Genomic DNA, 18928 nt, shown 5'->3' on the forward strand with positions numbered 1-18928 from the left:
TCATCCTCGGTATAAAACCAGGAATAACACTACAAAAAAGTAAATACTCGGGTCTCCAGGGAGTGTGTCCTGCACTGGGCTCACAGCAGCTGATTCCTCCATCATCAATTTAACATATGTGTTTTTTCTTTGTCTCTAGCCTCCTTCAATAGAGGCAATAAGGTGGCTGGATTCAAATGTACACATTTTTCATTGTTAGATTTGTACATAAACACACAAAATAAATTCATATTTTGAAACTTTCATTAGACAAACACTTAGTTAGTTATATATTTGCTGTGCATAATGTCGGACCATTAAAAATTAAATATTCAACCAAAATAATATCTGTAACTTTGTGTAATAGCAACTTTGCATAAAGCTACAGCTCTGATACATCGGAGTGAACCCTTCATTACTGGGTCCAGCTTGAATAAATAATGGCTTGTTTTCTATCATGCTGTTTGTGTAAGAACTCCAGTTTCATGTTTCAAAAAGACAACTTTTTCCTGCCAATATTATAATAAATGATAAGAATACCCTGCAGTCATGCAGAGATGTCCATAAATCCAAAATATTCTTCTACTTACACCCACTGCACTTACAAGGAAAAGGGGCACATCATTTCACAATCCACACATTCTGCTTTGGATTTCAAAAATAAAAATACATAAAAACAAAAGGACCAACAATATGTATGACGGACCAGAAAGCACTTGGCCATCAAAAACTATAAACCAACTGGCTGCAGGCAGCAGCTATCCTAACAGGGTGTGTGGACTTGATGTGATGGGTCTGTTATATTTAAATGTTATTATTACTCTCACATCATGGACCGCACATCAAGTTATTATCAGACTTTAAGATTTCATTTCTGTAGAAAAACTTCCTTATGTATCCCATTCATCTTGGCTTTGTTAAACATTATTGCAGCTGTATTCAAATTAACAACCTCATCTTAATATTTTTTTTCTTTCCACTCAATAAATGTAAAATTACAAAATTGTTATCTTAATCTAAACTAATTCCATTTTTACCAATTTCCCCATTAACCTTGATTTCATTTCCAACCAAAGGTTGTCTAAACCAGTTTCAATATATCTATATTTATTTATAAAATTGTTAAACTCATATTAGAAATTAATACTCGTATGATAATTTCAATATCACACACTAATATATATGCACAGATAAATGTCCTTAAAGGGGGACATATTACTTCATTTAACTCAATTTCTCTCTCTTTTTTTTTAATGCACTGTTTCCACTATCAAAAGATATTCAATTAGTGTAAGACATGGTTAAATGTAACCTTGATTCTACCATGTTTGGAAAACAGATTCAAAAATAATTGTGATTGCATTGTTTATCATTAGATTCGTTAATCCGGCACATTTTGTTATAAATGTTTTGTCTAAAAAAACTGAAATTGGCATGGTGTCCTTCCAGCTTATCACCAACCTCTCATGCCAGCCACATTCTTTGAGGAGAGCACAAAGAAGGGGGTCACATTTGCGTACATGACACACACAAGTAATGGAACTAAAGGTTCCAGCAATACTATCAGCTAAGTAAATATTAACTCTGGTCGTTATACCATGCTCAGTAAACGGGCCACTGAGGACGGTTCGCTTAGTGAGGGGAACCAAAAAACCCGGGCCGCCAAAGAAAAAGCAAGCCAGGCATCTGCTGTAGCAGCCGCAAAACTCGAACGCTTTGCCCACGCAACCTCTCCTACCAGAAGGGGACTCCATCATCAGCCAGCAGGGCAAACAAGGCCACAGGGGGCCGCTCCGGATAGGAGAAGTACCAGTCAACTAGCACCAAACCCAGTTCGTTCACCCATTGGAAGTAAGGTGAACGACTCGGTTCTGGCAGCAAGCAAGATAGCACATAATACAACAGCTTTAGCGGAGCTCCCTATGCTAGGGAGCGGTGAACCTACACTACGCAACATACTGCAAGCAATTAACGAATGCAAAGTTTCTATTTGTGGTCTCGATAATCAGCTGAGTAGTATTAAAACGGAATTACACTCTATGGGCCAATTACTGAGTAATACAATGGAAAGAACCATGGTACTAGAAGGAAGATTAAGCATGGTTGAGGACGAGTTCCTCCCACTACAGCAAAAAATGACCGGGCTACAGAAACAAATAGCTACGCAAGCATTAAAATTAGACGAAATGGAAAATAGAAATCGCAGGAATAACGTTCGCCTGATTGGTCTTCCAGAGGGGAGTGAGGGCCCTAACCCTATAAACTTTCTGGAAAACTGGTTTAGAGAACTTCTGGGTGACACCTCTTTTACTCCACTTTTTGCCATAGAAAAGGCTCATAGAGTCCCCTCAAGATATCGGGCAGCAGAGGAACGTACTAGGCCATTGATTTTGAAATTCGTGAATTACAATGATCGCACTATTTTGATGCGCAGGACTAGGGAATTGAGGGACATCTTCTATAAGGGGACCAGGGTATCGTTTTACCCAGATTTCTCACCAGACCTACAGAAGCAGAGAGCAGAGTTTATCCCCATCAAGCGAACTCTCCAAAAATATAAGATAAGCTACGCACTCCTGTACCCTGCCCGATTGCGCATAACTGCTCTGGGCTCAACCTTTTTTTTTGGCGCTCCATATGAGGCGGAAAAGTGGCTGGAGGAACATAAAAAAGATCTCTAGTTCTCCTTAGAATTATCACGATTGGAAAACTAGTTTTTTGAGAGGTTTTTCCTCTCCCCCTTGCTTCCCCCCCCCCCCTTTTTTTTGGTTTCTTTTTTTTTTTTTTTGTCTTCCAGAATGAGAACTGCACAATATTCGCACGAGGAAAATTGTATTAATCAGTAAAATAGAATGTATAAATGGGAGTTACAGCTTTAAGATGTGTTATGTCACTAAAGGGTCACTTATTTGCGAGGAGGGGGGTGGAAGGGATATGGAATGAATAGAATTATACAGTATAAATTTCACTATAAATGTTTAATAGGAATGTATTAGGGGGGTAGTATTGAGCATCCCCTCCCCCCCTGTTTTTTTTTTTTGTTCTTTTTTCTAAAGAAGGAAGGGTAGAGGGTAAGGGAAAAGGGGAGGTAAAGAAGGAGGGAGAGAAGGGAGAAAGGAAGGAAAAGAGGGAAGAAATTAAATAGATGAGAAAGTGGTCAAAGTAGATAGCATATTTGATGGGAGGGGAGGTATATAGATTTCCTCTCTAGATCGGCACAAGATTTGAACATTTACTGGAGGGGGGGGGGGGGGTGCTGATGAAACAGGCGAATTTATATTGCACAAATTATAATATATAAGTTCATGGGTAAGGCACTATTTAGGGAGGGGGGGGGGGGGTTTGTCTCTGTTCTTTTTTTTTTTTTTTTGAGAAAGCGGTTAAGTAGTTCGTATATATATAGAGAGGGGAGGCGTATGGATTTCCTCTCTATGAGATTGGCACAAGAGTCGAACACTTTTTGGGGGGGGGGGGAGGATATGAAATACGCGAATAGGCGAATTGCACAAAATATAATATATAAGTTCATTGGTAAGGCACTATCTGGGGTTCCCCCCCCTTTTTTTTTTTTTTTTTGTTTGTTGTTTTTTTTTTTTATCTCTCTGGTAAAGTTGGGTGTAATGGAAGGCTAGTTTAAGTCTACGTTATTCAAATGCTACCCAAAGAGGAGTGGGATAGCGAGGATGAGGGGATGAAGCCTAGGGAGTTTTTGAGTTTCCAGGTAAATCAGGGGAAAAGGGGGAGTGGGGCTGGGCGCTTTGGGATCTGAGTGTATGGAAAATTGGGCCACAATAGTGACCCCCAGGGGATGCCCTGATGGGCACGGGCGGGTAGGGGGGTGGGAGGGAGGGCGGGGGGTGAGTGGGAGGGTAGTAGGGATGGAAGGGTACTTCGAGCACGCACTGCTGGTATGGGAGGTTCGGGTGGGGAGAGTGGGGTGCGAGGGCCCGTCGAGGGAGGACGGGTCCCCTCCCCCCCCTCCCCCCTCCCCCAGCCGGTATAGCAATCATCAACGCTCATGGGTAGTGTACATATTATTTCATGGAATGTCAGGGGGTTGGGGGATCCAAAAAAGAGAGCAGCAGTCATGGTGGAAACAGAGGGGGGGGGCCCTGGCTTGCTTTTTCTCCAAGAGACGCATTTAACCTCTAGCACAGCCCCACTGTTAAATAACCGGAAATTTCTGGCATATTACCATTCCTTTCATACATCATATTCTAGGGGAGTGAGCGTCTTGGTTAGAAGGGGCACGCATTTCCTGTGTAAGGAGTCCTCTATTGATGAGGAGGGGAGATTTGTTTTTTTTATATGGTCTGTTGGGCGGGCAGCAATATATCCTAGCTAACATTTATATACCTCCTCCCTTCAAGTTGGAGGTTATGTATAAATTACTGGCGTTTTGCTTGGACAAACCAGGTGTTCCGTGTATAATATTAGGTGACTTTAACGAAACGTTGGACGGGAGCTTGGACAGATTTCCTAAACCAGATGGGGCTAGAATAGGGCGACTGCAGGGTTTCTTATCCGAAATAGGATTAAATGATCTGTGGCGAATACGACATCCTCAGGAAAGGCAGTATTCTTGTTTTTCTAGTACCTACTACACATTATCAAGAATTTATATGGTTTTCGGAAATAAAGAGGCGGCGGAGGTGGTACAGGATATAGAATACGGGGCAAGGGGGATTTCAGATCATTCCCCCCTGTCCATGATAGTGTCTTTGGGAGCTAGAACAGGCCTAGGGGAGTGGAGGATAAACCCTGGCTGGTTGGAATTAATGGGCAGCTCAAGCCCCTCTCAGGATAAGATAAGGGAATTTCTTCAAATAAACAAGGGCACAGCTCCACCTGGTATAGTCTGGGACTCCCTAAAAGCCTATATCAGAGGCACATTAATACAGCAAATTGCAATAATTAAGAGGAAAGCCCGAGAACAGGAGCTAGCTACAAGAAATAAAGTTACCCTTGCGGAGAGCGCATATATAGAAGCTCCATCGCCCGAAAGTCAGAAGGTATGGCTGGATAGCTAACAAGTTTACAAAATGGCTCTTTTAAAAAAGGCAGAGGACAGGCGTATATTTCAACGCCAGCATTATTTTGGCGAAGGGGAGAGGGTGGGTAGAGCCCTCTCCCTATTGGTCCAAACTAACGGCTCCCCAACAGTATCTCAGGTGATTAAGTCACCAAATGGCGATCTTGTTTCTAGCCCCCCTGCGATCATGAGGGTACTTCATGATTATTATAAAAACCTATATAAATCAGTTACGCAGGGTCAAGGCAGCCTTGTCTCTGACTTTTTACTTCAATCAGCAATTCCAACATTACTAGAACAGGACAAATTGTCCCTTGAATTACCACTCACGTTGGAGGAGTTAAAAAATGCAGTAGCTGAAATGCCCAACTATAAATCCCCAGGCCCAGATGGGTTACCATCAGAAATTTACAAGCGCTATGGGGAAGCGCTATTGCCGGAACTCTTGGAGACATTGAACCAGGCATTAGAGGTGGGTGAACTTCCCGCCTCGATGCAGGAGGCCAATATTATCTTAACACTTAAGGAGGGGAAGGATCAACAGGAAGTCTCATCATATCGGAGCACAGCAGGGATATTAAAAATACTAGCCAAGGCCAAGATATTAAAATACTAGCCAAGGCCCTAGCAATCCGCTTAAATAAATATATCCATAAACTAATACATCCAGACCAGTCGGGCTTTATCCCGGGTAGGGCAACCAGCACTAACATCAGAAGAGTTTTTCTTAATGTTCAAACACCCAGGGACAATGTTGGGCTGGGAGCTATTCTAGCCCTGGATGCTACTAAGGCCTTTGACAGTCTGGAATGGGGCTACCTGTGGAGAGTGTTGGAGAGGTTTGGCTTTGGCCCCTTATTTATCCAATGGATAAAATTGCTGTATAACAAACCTAGGGCCAAAATCAAGTTGGGAACTGAATTTTCTGAAGCATTCCAGCTGGAGAGGGGAACAAGACAGGGGTGCCCATTGTCCCCCCTCTTATTTGTATTAGCTATGGAGCCCCTGGCGGTCTTGGCAAGATCCCGCCCGGACATCCAGGGATTCCGGCGTGGAATAGTAGAAGATAAAATTGCCCTATTCGCGGACGATGTCCTGTTTTTTATTGGAGATATGGACTCTACCCTGAACAGAGTTGTGCAGTTGATGGGGGAGTTTGGTCAACAATCCGGTCTAGAAATTAACTGGAACAAATCAGCTCTCCTGCCACTGCCCAGACCGGCTGATCAAATGGTGTTGCCAACGATCGCAGGCCTGGAGACGGTGGCCAGGCTGAAGTACTTGGGCATCTGGATCTCGGGGGAAGTAAACCAATATGTTAACGAGAATAAAGCACCATTATTGGCTAAAATGAAGCTGAAACTTAACAGATGGTGTGGCCTCCCTCTCTCCGTGGCGGGACTCTGCAACCTAATAAAAATGCTTTGCAGCCACAAATACTATATATTCTACACAATTCCCCAATCTGGATTAACCAGAAACGGTTCCAAAGAATGGACTCACTTATCCGGGATTTAATTTGGAAAAAGGGACATGCCCGGATAGGGTTACATATGTTGCAGCTCCCCGTCATGGAGGGAGGATTGGCCATACCCCATCTGGGAGCATATTTCTTGGCTGCTCAACTCCAGCATTTAGCAGGGGCGGGGCTCTAAGAGGGAGGGTCCCCAAACCATAAACTGATGATGGTGGGGGTACCCCATAAGTTATTATCTGAAGTCTTGGAGGCTAATTCATTTGCCTATAGATGCCCCACTAATGTTTTAATGAGGAAGGTATGGCAGAAAGCAAAGCAAAAGTTGGGATATGTGGGAGTAACTGCTTACACTCCCCTATGGCATAACCGTCATCTGAGTGAATTAAACAAGATAGACAGATCTCTAGAATGGGACAGACAGGGGATTAATAGACTGGTGCACCTATACGAAGGGAATGTAATGAAATCCTTCGAAGATATTGGCCAGGAATTCAATGTTTCTAACAGGACGTTTTATAAATATCTACAGTTGAGACATGGAATTCAAGCCCAATATGGGTCACTCGCTATTGAGCGGACTGAAATCCCCCTGCTTCAGAGACATGGACCGAAGGCAAGCAAAAGGCCAGATCTCTCGGTTATACACAAAGATCAGAGGAAGGATCTTGAAAGGTGAGGGTCCGGCTAAGAGCAGGCAGGGCTGGATAAGGGATGTAGGCCCGATAACCCAAGAACAATGGGATAAGACGCTCGAGCAGGGGAACCTGGTCTCTATATCTCCATCTCAGCGAGTGTCCCATTTGTTCCTTATATATAGGGTATATTATACCCCCTATAAGTTGTGGAAAATGGGTAGGAAACCTAGAGACGAATGCCCCAGATGTGGGGCATCGGGAGACCTCTTCCATATGGTATGGAAATGTCCAAAATTGTATAGTTACTGGCTAGAAATAGTTCTTAAAATAAACAGGGTTTTTAAGACCACCCTGAAACCTGAGGCCAGGATTTGCTTATTGGGGATATTTGAGGAGGATAGAATTTCTCCTCCAACTAAGCCGTCCGTCCTGAGGTGTTTGTACCAGGCCAGACGGCTGATAGCAATAAATTGGCAAGCCAAAAATCCCCCGGTATTTGGACAATGGGTTAACGCAATCAACTCTACAATTTGGTGTGAGAGAGCAATGTTTATAAAACAAAACAACTTAAAAAAAATTGGGATATTATGGAACCCCTGGCTGATCAGCATGGGCTACCCCCTGAGTGAGTCTACCGTGAGGGTGGACTAGCACCCGCTTGGTGGGCAGGAGGTGGGGGGTTTCTTTCCCCCTCCCCCGGGTGGGCTTTCTTGTGGGGAGTCCTCGGGGGGGGGGGGGGCCTCTTTGCCTGTTAAAATAGGGGGGTTGCTGTGAATAGATCTGGCACTATACCTATATGTTATCAAGGAGTATATCACCAGGGGTTCTTTAGTGAGTGGTATTAGGAATGGGGTTGGTTGTGTTGGTGTGCTAATAAATGAATTGAAAATATTAAACCTGCCCAATTATTTAAAAAGTGACAGTGTATAATGTGCTGCCCTAGTGAAAAAAATGAAAGAATAAAAGTATTTTCCACAACAATAAATATTTACCAGCGTGCTGGCTATAAAAGTGCGAATCAAAAATGTATGTAAACAAAGACTTGTAATCCTCAAAAATTGTGACCGGTTACTAGTATATTAAATACATAAAGTGCTAGTACTTTTTATATATAGCTAATATATTAATGACAATAAAGTATAAAACCAGAACTGACTGTGCTGTTTTTTTAAAAGGTGCACTGATGTGACGGTGAAATAAATACATGCAACAAGTAAAAAATACAATAAATGAGTGATAAATATCAATGCATCAAGTGAAACATGCCAAAAATTAAAAATGGAAAAAAGAAAAAAAAAAAAAGAAAAAAAGGGAAAAAAAGGAAAAAAAAAAAAAAAAAAAAAAATTTAACAAATGAATATAAAAATCAAAATAAAACAAAAGTCTCTAGTGAAATACAATTGATGGGGTTATCCCGTGAATGGGGAGAAGGGATGTGATAAAATCAAATCCTATTCTTCATGCATTGTGGACACTTCTAGGTTGTACTCTCACCGGAAAAAAGACCCCATCCGGGGTGGATCAGCCTTCACAATATAAGCTATTGTGTCGCTCTCTGGCTTGCTTCTGGTAAATTGTTGGGGATCCCTCGTTATTTCCAGGTGGAGTGTGCCACAGTATATATGTTAAAAAAGAGGACCATCCATAGTGTGATACCGTATGGGAAACAGTTTATTTGACAAAGATTAAAACTACTTACAATTTGTGAGTAGGAATAATAGCAATATGGTTTGTTTATCTTTAATGTGGAAAAGCTGCTACGAGCGTTCCGTTCGGCTTCCCCGCCGTCTATAATGTGGAAAGGCTGCTACGAGCGTTCCGTTCGGCTTCCCCGCCGTCTATGTTGAAGGTGTATGTCGATAGGCCACGCCCTACGCGTTTCGTCACTAGAACGTCATCTGGGGCGGCCATCTTCATACACCTTACGCTCTATATAGAGCACAATACACCTATCGCGCATGCGCGGGCAATCGCCGCCATTTTGACTATGGGAATGCCCTTGTAATGGAATAGAGCGCGATGGTGATTATGCTCCTGCTGCTGACACTTATAATTTAACCCACCGGAGGTTTTTCATGACCTCTATGTATATATATGCATACAGGGATACTTGCTATTACAAATTACACATATAATCCTTGTACCAACATATTATATAGAAAACGTGAATAGAAAATAAAAACAACAATGGAAACCAGCAATGAAATTAAAATAAATAAATAAAAGATATAAAAATACTAATAACAAATGAATTGTAAGATGTCATTAAGACAATTGAGACCTAGGAACAGATAGTATTTAGATTTGAGTGTGTTGTTTAAAGGGAAAGAGATATATTGTAATTAAGGAGGATCTGTCCTTAGCGACACTCAATATATGTCAGGGCAGAAATTGCCATAAAAGTAAAATAAGGACACGCATGTGTGTGGTAATTAAAATAACTAAGAATGAAGGGTAAAATGGAGAAGAATAGGATTGGATTGAAAATGGGGGATAAAAAATGGGAGTGAATAGGATTGGATTAAAATGAGGTGAAAGTTCAATAATTGTAGTTAAATTTGCTTAATATGGGATATTTAAAAGCTCTCTGGCTACATAAATTACATAAATTCATATATAAAAATAGCAAAAATAGCAAAAATAAAAATAAAAAAATTACTCCAAGAATAATAGGATAAATTCCCTGGTACTTGTGTGTTATTAAATATGCCCCAATGTATTTATTATTTCTCTCGTTCTTCCCTTGTGTGGTTTACATATTTAATTTGTGTGATGTTAAAATAATTGGTTAAAATAATTGGTTTTTTGAATAAATAACTTCCGACCTAAAGTCCTATGGATTACATTAGATTTTTTTTCACTAGGGCAGCACATTATACACTGTCACTTTTTAAATAATTGGGCAGGTTTAATATTTTCAATTCATTTATTAGCACACCAACACAACCAACCCCATTCCTAATACCACTCACTAAAGAACCCCTGGTGATATACTCCTTGATAACATATAGGTATAGCACCAGATCTATTCACAGCAACCCCCCTATTTTAATGTTTTCCACCCCTCCAGGTGGATACTAATAGAGGCTGCTCTTACCTATTCACTTGCATATAAGTTCCATAGCGCAACCTACCACCCCTTTTCTTCCTCTTTGCCTGTTTCTTGTCTTTATTTTGCTTCCCCTCCATATCGATTGGAGCCCCTTACTACCCAGCTATGATCGGCGTGACTGGTGCCGGCAGTGTGTGCTCGAAGAGGGGTGGGTGGGTGGGCGGTAAAGGTGCATGGCGCGCTTGCGGCAACGTGTGCGTTGGGCGCAGCTTCGCCATTGTATTATTTTGTATGAAATGAAGATCTTTTTGTATTGTGTATAACATTGTTATTTTGTATTTGAAAAATCTTTAATAAAGTAGTATTAAGTATAAAAAAAAATTTTAGGTGTATTTTATTGGGATTTTATGTGATAGACCAACACTTATGCCCTGTACACACGTTGGGTTTTCACATCAGAATAAACTCTGAAGGATTTTCCAACGGAATTCCGCTCAAACATTCTTGCGTACACACGGTCACACCAAATTCCAACCTCCAAGAACACGGTGACGTACAACGCGTACAACGGAATTATAAAACGGAAGTTCAATACCCAGTGCGCCACCCTTTGGGCTCCTTCTGCAAAAAAAAAAAAAAAAAAGGTTCCAGCATTCACAAACATACTCAAATATATCTCTAAAATCGCTTACATTATTCCCATTTGTACACAACACATGCATATCATTCTCTCACTTTCTTTTAACGCTTTTTAAATACTTCCTTGCTTAAACTTCTGCTTTCTTTATTTTGTTCTGATATCCTTTGCATCCAATGTATTGTAATACCATACTTCACATACTGTACCTTCTATGATCAGACGGGCAGCCATAGTGCTCATCCCATCTTCCCTCTCTGACAACATATAAAGAATTCTGTTTTAGCTCTCATTACTGTTTCTTGACTTTACTAGTTGTAGTGCCTGACCCCAAATTCATCCCACAACTTAACATCAAAAAGTCCCTTTCTGTCTAGTGTTAATGTCACTCTTGATCCATCCTGCTCACATAGATAGCTGTTTCTCTAGCTGTATACTCTGCATGATTCTTTGTCCCTGTGGACTTTGGTGGTGACCCAGTTACCCTTTGTGTATCCCTGTCCACTTTAACCATTAATCTAGGGGCTCAGTATAGGCGGAACCGCACCTTCGGTTCATATATAGCGCTCCTCTTGCGCTGGGCATTTTTGAGGGTCTCTTACCCATCATTCCCTTAATTTAATGCCCATAATGACTGGCCAGTCTTCTCTACGTGTGCCTATACCCTTTTGCCTCTAAACTACTTTATCTAGCAGATGTACTACATATACCTGTGAACAGCACTATTCTTCCCTTTCTCTATAACACTCTGATGGACAGTAGACAGTGACAACATAACATATAACCACTAATCAATACAGTTTGATTAAGGGGAGTAAAATAGGTACCCTTTGTCCTGAAAATGCCTTACCGATCAAGGAAGTCTGATAACTCAAATGTAACCAAAAGGCTTACCTCAGCCGGCTGATTATCAGAAATTCCCGGATCGTCTCAAGCTCCTCGTTTCGGATACTCAGGGTCACCTGATAGCCCCACCTGGCTGGCTTCGCCACCTGAAATGGATATTTTGATGATAGGCAACTCCTATCCTCATATTGATTAGTGGTTCCAAATTAATAACTACTGCAGTAGGGAACAGACACAAAAGATACGCTCAGCATCTTTCCAAATAACCGTTCTCCTTTATTATGACGCATGTGAAGGTTTTTATACACATGATTACGTAGGTATCACATTAATATTACAATTGTACGTTTATGGTAACAAGGGGCGTTACATAGGCAGGCTAATTCTAATCAGGACTTGAAAGAATGCAAAACATGTACTGAAAACATTGTTAGTGCCGTGTGCACAGTGAGGGCATTATGCAATACATATAAAATAGAATACAATTATACACAGAACCTACAAATTTCCATTACAAGAGGATCAGATGAGACATCCCTTTCTCTCTCTGACAATGGTCAAGTAACTTGCGTGCACATTAGTACCACCTGCTAGTTACCTAATATAGATGTGGCTGTGGCGTTGGCTCCCACTGGGATTCACCTCTGGTAGGCGTGGGGTTAACTGTTATGTGCAGCCTGCTTCCTTTCCAAGACCAAATATACCAGAGAATTGGCTTCTCCCCACGCTGTACAATGTGTGAGGGTACAGTGGGCCCCCAACCCCTCCTTTGGGGCCTATGTTCACCACACACATTGCACCCATGGAGCATACGCCATTGAGGTAGCGAAAATTACTCCCTTATCCCATATCCATTGCTCCCTTGTCCTACATCCATGATCCTACTCTCTGAGCCTTGCTAAACCACATTGATTTATAAAAAATCTGAAATTACTGCGCTTGGGTTAAAATAACAGGAGCTGACATATATTGTGGGCAACAATCTACAAGAATTTAAAATAAAAAAATGCAGCGCATAAATGTCCATTAAAAGAAAAATTCCATCAATCCCTGGAAACACCCGATAAGTGAATGAGTAATTATTGACTTTTATAGGGGAACAAAAGTTTTTCACCAACACCACAGTAAGTCAGGCCTCTTACCCTCAGGAATGGACCGCCAGATTATAGGTGGTCATTGGTGCCCAAACACCAATCTCTTCTGAGTCTTATCCACCACGGACTTCTCCAGCATGAATTCAGGCATCTCTCCTCATATTAAAAGGTGTAAAAACAAATACCACTTCATAGTGTAGTATGTCAAACCCCCTGAAATTTGTTGTGACCAAATAGATATACTCGCACAATGGGTGATAAAAACGAGTATGTCATGTAAACAATTGAGATTGGTTTCAAACCAGCAAGATGGCCACAATCCACATGTACAGCGACAACACGCGTCCAAACTCGACACGTGGCATTGCTGTGCATGTGGACTGCGGCCATCTTGTTGGTACTTTTGATAATATAGTGTATACTAATTAACTATACCTGAAAGACTGCCATAACCTTTATCTCCAGATTCCTCCATGTATCCTGTCTAAAACAGGGGTCTTAAAGTGGAACTTCACTGAAAAGTACTGCTGGTTTACTCCCTTCCCCTAGCCTGTAATTGAGTTGTTTGGGGGGATCAAGTACCAATAATTCTTTATTCTTCTTTTATCCATTCTTACTTGTGCAGTCCTCACCTGGTTGATGCCACTCACCCACCACCCCCTCATTTCTGCAGCTTCTCCTTTACCCCAACACATTTTAGACCATACACCTTTTATTACATCATTGTTACTTTTGTATATTTTTGACTTTCACCTTATGTTCTCATCAGTTTGATTTATGTCAATGTTGATTATATTACTTTGGTTTACTTCTCAATAAACGTTTGTAAAACAAAACAACTTATTCTTAAAGGCCAAATTTCAGCCAGGATTGAGTTTTCTGACTGATTTTTGATTTTCTACTTGAGATGAAGCTGACCTCAGAGGTATCTGCACAGGGCATAAATATGCATTCCTCACCAGTGTGTTGGGTAGGGTTACCACCTCTCATTCCTTTAAACCCGAACACCTTTGAATTACACAGGTTCTGTGGATAATTAAATGCAGATAAAGCACCACGTGAGTTTAATTATCACCTTAATCAGCCACAGAACCTGTGTAATATGTGTTCGGGTTTAAAGGGATGAGGTGGGAACCCTAGTTTTAGGCCTTGTTCTCTGCACAAGGTAGCACATGTGTTCTGTGCAGCACCATGCAGACAGTCCCGTTGCTGTTGGGATACAGTGGCTGCAAGGCTGCTTCTAGTTTGACATTTGTGCGGGTGCATGGCCCCAAATGCAGACATGTTGCTCTGCATCTGTACTTCTACAGATGTTACATTGGGAACAGTGGCTGTGACTATGCAGCTGCTGCATTTCAATTGACAGCAATGGGAATACCTGCATGAGAATGCACTGAACACCTGTGCATCTCCATGTGGCTAAACATGGACCTCCTCAGTCGCATGGTTAAGTATGTGAACGAGGCCTAACTGTACATATTTCTTCCATAGTCTTTCTACAGAAAAAATAATGGTCTGCTCTTCCAACCACATTTTTTTCCCCCCAATTTTTAGTGGATTTGTTATATATATGGTGCATGCAGTGGAGTAGGTTCCTTAGTTTCTTCCTAATGGCTGATGTTTTTCCCACCACAGGACCCGTCACTGCTGAATGGAAGAGTGACCTTACATCAAGTCAAGGGTGGCACCGTCCTGTCCAGACAAGGAGACCAGGTCAGTGTGGAATACAGAAACCTTCAATCCACACCAGTCAATAGTAATGGTTTCATTATTGATTTTGAATGATTTTACACACAGATCAAATTGATGAAAATTAGTGCTAATGAGGCAAGACTTTTAACATGGTCTCTAGATATTCAAAAAGTAGAGGTGGAGTTTCATTGACCTCTTGGAACAAAATGGCTCCTAAGCCCCCTCGCTGAAAGCATCTGTTTTGGACAATACGTTTCTTACATAAGTCTGAAGCAACCAGCACTGCATACTGGCACAAAGCTGTTTAACCACATGCCGTCCGCCCCATAGCCGTTTTACTGCTACAGGGGCGGCTCTCCTGTGCAGAATCTCGTATATATATGTATATATATTGTAGACATGTCACTGGAGAAGTGGTCGAGGGGGTGTACATCTCACCTAGGTTGCTACACAGTGTGAGATGGTAAGTCCAGGATGGATCAGTTTCTCAGCAGCAATATGCTGCTGAGTGGTTATTTAATCTTGCCGGGCCTGGGTTTATATGGAATGGCAGGTAGGTTTGGTAGAGGGACCTGTCATTCCACACACCCCCCGATCCAGTTCTGGGTTTTGGATCAGGTGAGCTTTGATCCTAATTAGCCTGGGAAGGTAAAGGCTCTGCGGGGCCTGCAGGTGTTCGCTCTCAGACAGGGAAATGAACAGTCTGTGTGTTGGAGGAAGCTGCGAGCGCAGCCACTGCTGGAGCTAAAACCCACCCTGCGATATCCAGGCGAAAGACGCTGTGTTTATAAGTGTCAGATAGGTGAGAAGAACCTGTTAGTAAGCGCCCAGCCGGGCTAGGTTGTTTTTTTTTTTTTTCTGTTGTACTTAAAAAGCACGGTGTTGCCGTATATTTTTGTTTGTTGGACTGTTTGTACCACGAATAAACGCCAAGGTCTGCTTTATAAATTCCAAGTCTGCTGTGAACTGTGTCCAAACTCACCCTACCCCGGGAAGATCCCTTACAATTGGTGGAGAAAGCGGGCAACACGGTTGCTAGGGGCAACGGTGTGGACAGACTTGGCTACAGCTGCTTATGTCCTGGGTGAAAGCTGCAACTACACTCCAAGAACAGTCCAGCAACATGGAGGAGATGCTGAAGCAGTTTATGCAAGTGAGTTTGCAACAACAGCAGGCTCAGACAGAGGCCAATAGATGACATGAACAGTCCATGGCTGCACAACAGCAGATGCATAAGGAAGAGTTGCAAGCTTTGCGCCAAAGCCAACAACAACTTATCGAGCACCTGATAGTAAATCGAGAGGCGCCTGTGGTTGCTAATCCACCCACAGTGGAGGGAGCCGCTCCAGAGATTTTTTTTGGGAGAAGGACTGTGCAGCAAGCGCTGCAAAAGATGACTGCTGAGGACGATGTTGAGGCCTATCTAACAGTATTTGAGCGCGTGGCTGAGCGAGAGAAGTTACCAGCCGCTGAGTGGGCAGAGGTAATTGCGCCCTATTTAACAGGTGAACCTCAAAAGGCCTACTATGACCTCAGTGAGCAAGAGGTTAAGGACTATACTCGGCTAAAAGAGGAGGTACTTGCCCGACTAGGAGTTACTACTGCAGTCCGTGCCCGGAGGGTACGCAACTGGAGCTACAGTCTGGACAAATCAGCGAGGTCCCAGATGTATGACCTAATCCATTTGGCAAGGAAGTGGTTGGAGCCAGACACTTCTACTCCTGCACAAATCCTAGAGAAGGTCGTGATGGATCGCTACCTCCGAGCGCTTCCTACTGACCTGCAACGCTGGGTGGGACAAGGTGATCCTAAGAATGCAAACGAACTTGTCAACCTTGTGGAGAGGTTCCAGGCGACTGAGGACTACCTCCGTGATGTTCCTGCAGCATCTTCACCTCCCCGGAGCGCCAGATCTGTGCCGTCAGCTGGTAAGAGACTTCCATCTATTGGGGGAGTGTGGAGGGGTGCTGATGGAGGGAAAAGGGCTCAAGTGGTGTCTCAGGGACAAAAGACTGGTGATGGTCCCGGGTGGCTAAGGGGCTCTAAAAAGGACTCCTTGCCAAAGAGACCAGGCCCTATCCAGTGTTGGAGATGCCATGAGGCGGGACACGTGTCTGCCCATTGCCCTCTTACCACTGAACCCATGGGGTGTGACGCTAGCCGGCGTCAGTCGCTATTTGCGGAACCATCTTGTGCTGCAGTTCCTGGACTAGAGACTGAACCGCAAATCTGCAATATTACAATCAATGACCTTCCCGTTAAGGCGTTAATGGACTCGGGAAGCCTCGTAACCTTGGTGCATGCTAGCCTGGTGGCTGGGGACTTAGAGTCTAAAAAGCATATGAGTGTTGTGTGCATACATGGTGATACAAAAGTGTACCCTATAGTGCTGGCTAAAGTCGGGACTGAACAAGGCACCGTACAATATGAAGTGGGTGTGGTTAAAAACCTCATGCATAATGTAATATTGGGGCGCGATTTTCCATTATTCTGGGCTCTCTGGGAAAAAAGAAAAATCCCCAAAAGGAGTGAGGATACCTCTAAGGGGGTTGCCTTGTCCCCTGTGAATGATAGAAGTGTGCAGGATGAAAATGATTGGTCTCCTTTGCAGGTCCTGGCTGGGGAGGAGGAGGCTCCTCCCACTGAGCAAAATATACTAGACTTAGAGGTGTCTAGGGATAATTTTGGCGCTGCACAATTACAGGACCCCACTCTCAAAAATGCAAGAGAGCAGGTTGCTGTTATGAATGGGGTACCTCAGGAACCAGATGCTGAAAAAAGATTTCCACATTTTTCGGTGACTAATGATCTTTTCTATAGAGTCAATAAGATTAAGGATGAGATTGTGGAACAGCTTCTGGTACCTAAGCCGTACCGGCGTCAGGTGCTTGACATGGCACATAACCATGTTCTTGGGGGACACTTGGGGACTGACAAAACGCGAGAGAGGGTTCTCCAGAGGTTTTTTTGGCCGGCGATATATGATGACATTAAAAAATACTGCGAGTCGTGCCCCACATGTCAGGTTAGTGCCCCAGTGTCACATTTTCGCAGTCCTTTGGTTTCGCTCCCTATTATAGAGGTGCCTTTTGAGCGTATTGCCATGGATTTAGTGGGTCCCGTTGTAAAGTCAGCTAGAGGACACCAGTATATTTTGGTAGTCATAGATTATGCGACCCGCTATCCTGAGGCTGTACCCTTAAGAAACACTGCATCTAAAACAATTGCACGTGAGTTGTTTTATATGTTCTCTAGGACTGGGATCCCCAAAGAAATCCTAACTGACCAAGGTACGCCATTTATGTCAAAACTGATGAAGGAATTATGCAAACTATTTAAAGTCTCACACATCCGTACCTCTGTATACCACCCCCAGACGGACGGATTGGTGGAGAGATTTAATAAAACTTTGAAACATATGTTGAAGAAAGTGGTGGGAAAAAATGGTCGTGACTGGGATCATTTATTACCCTACCTCATGTTTGCTATTAGGGAAGTGCCCCAAGCGTCCACAGGGTTCTCACCATTCGAGTTGGTCTATGGTCGTCACCCTAGGGGTCTACTGGACATTGCAAAAGAGACATGGGAGAATGAGTCCACCCCATACAAGAGTGTTATTGAGCATGTAGCACAAATGCAGGACCGTATAGCCACTGTAATGCCCCTGGTAAGGGAACACCTCCAGAGAGCTCAAGAGGCCCAAAGTAGAATTTACAACCGGTCCGCAAGGATCAGGACATTCAACCCAGGCGATAGGGTCCTTATACTAGTCCCCACTGTTGAGAGTAAATTCTTGGCGAAGTGGCAAGGTCCTTATGAAATTGTTGAAAAGATCAGTGAGGTGAACTACAAGGTGCACCAACCAGGTAGAAGGAAGCCTTTCCAAGTTTATCACATAAACTTGATCAAGCCCTGGAAAGACAGGGAATCCTTGGTGGCGACAAATACTGTTAATAATTTGTCACCACCAATCCCTCCAGTCAAGGTAGGTGATACTCTATCAGTGTCACAGAAACAGGAGGCTCAGGAATTTTTACAGAAAAACAAAAACAAGTTCTCTGACCTCCCAGGGCGTACCCACCTCATCCATCATCACATTGAAACTGAGCCTAGAAGCAGAGTAAACCTAAAGCCCTATAGGATACTGGAGGCACGTAGGAAAGCCGTATCTGCTGAGGTAAAACGTATGCTTGATCTGGGGGTAATTGAGGTGTCACAGAGTGAATGGTCCAGCCCGATTGTGCTAATCCCAAAGCCCAATGGAACTTGGAGGTTCTGTAACGATTTCAGAAAGTTGAATGAGATCTCCAAGTTCGATGCTTATCCTATGCCCAGGGTAGATGAGTTGATTGAGAAGTTAGGTAACGCCAGGTACATAACCACCCTCGATCTCACAAAGGGCTACTGGCAGATTCCACTTTCTGGTGAGGCTAAAGAGAAAACTGCATTCTCCACCCCTGATGGGCTATTCCAGTATGTAGTGA

The 18928-nt window shown here is 42.9% G+C and overlaps 1 protein-coding gene across 2 annotated transcripts in view; it reads left to right on the top strand.

Annotated features, from left to right (window-relative positions):
- The window catches only part of PNPLA7 (patatin like domain 7, lysophospholipase), a 620671-nt gene that overhangs the window by 278510 nt on the left and 323233 nt on the right, over positions 1-18928 (top strand). For both annotated transcript variants that reach the window (XM_077476726.1, XM_077476735.1), the window contains one exon: positions 14388-14465. In XM_077476726.1, coding sequence (XP_077332852.1) covers positions 14388-14465 — 78 coding nt within the window. The remainder of the gene's footprint in view (positions 1-14387; positions 14466-18928) is intronic.

This window comes from Lithobates pipiens, unplaced genomic scaffold, assembly GCF_037356315.1.
Source record: "Lithobates pipiens isolate NorthernLeopardFrog02 unplaced genomic scaffold, aLitPip1_a1.2 Scaffold_1, whole genome shotgun sequence".
Lineage (NCBI taxonomy): Eukaryota > Metazoa > Chordata > Amphibia > Anura > Ranidae > Lithobates > Lithobates pipiens.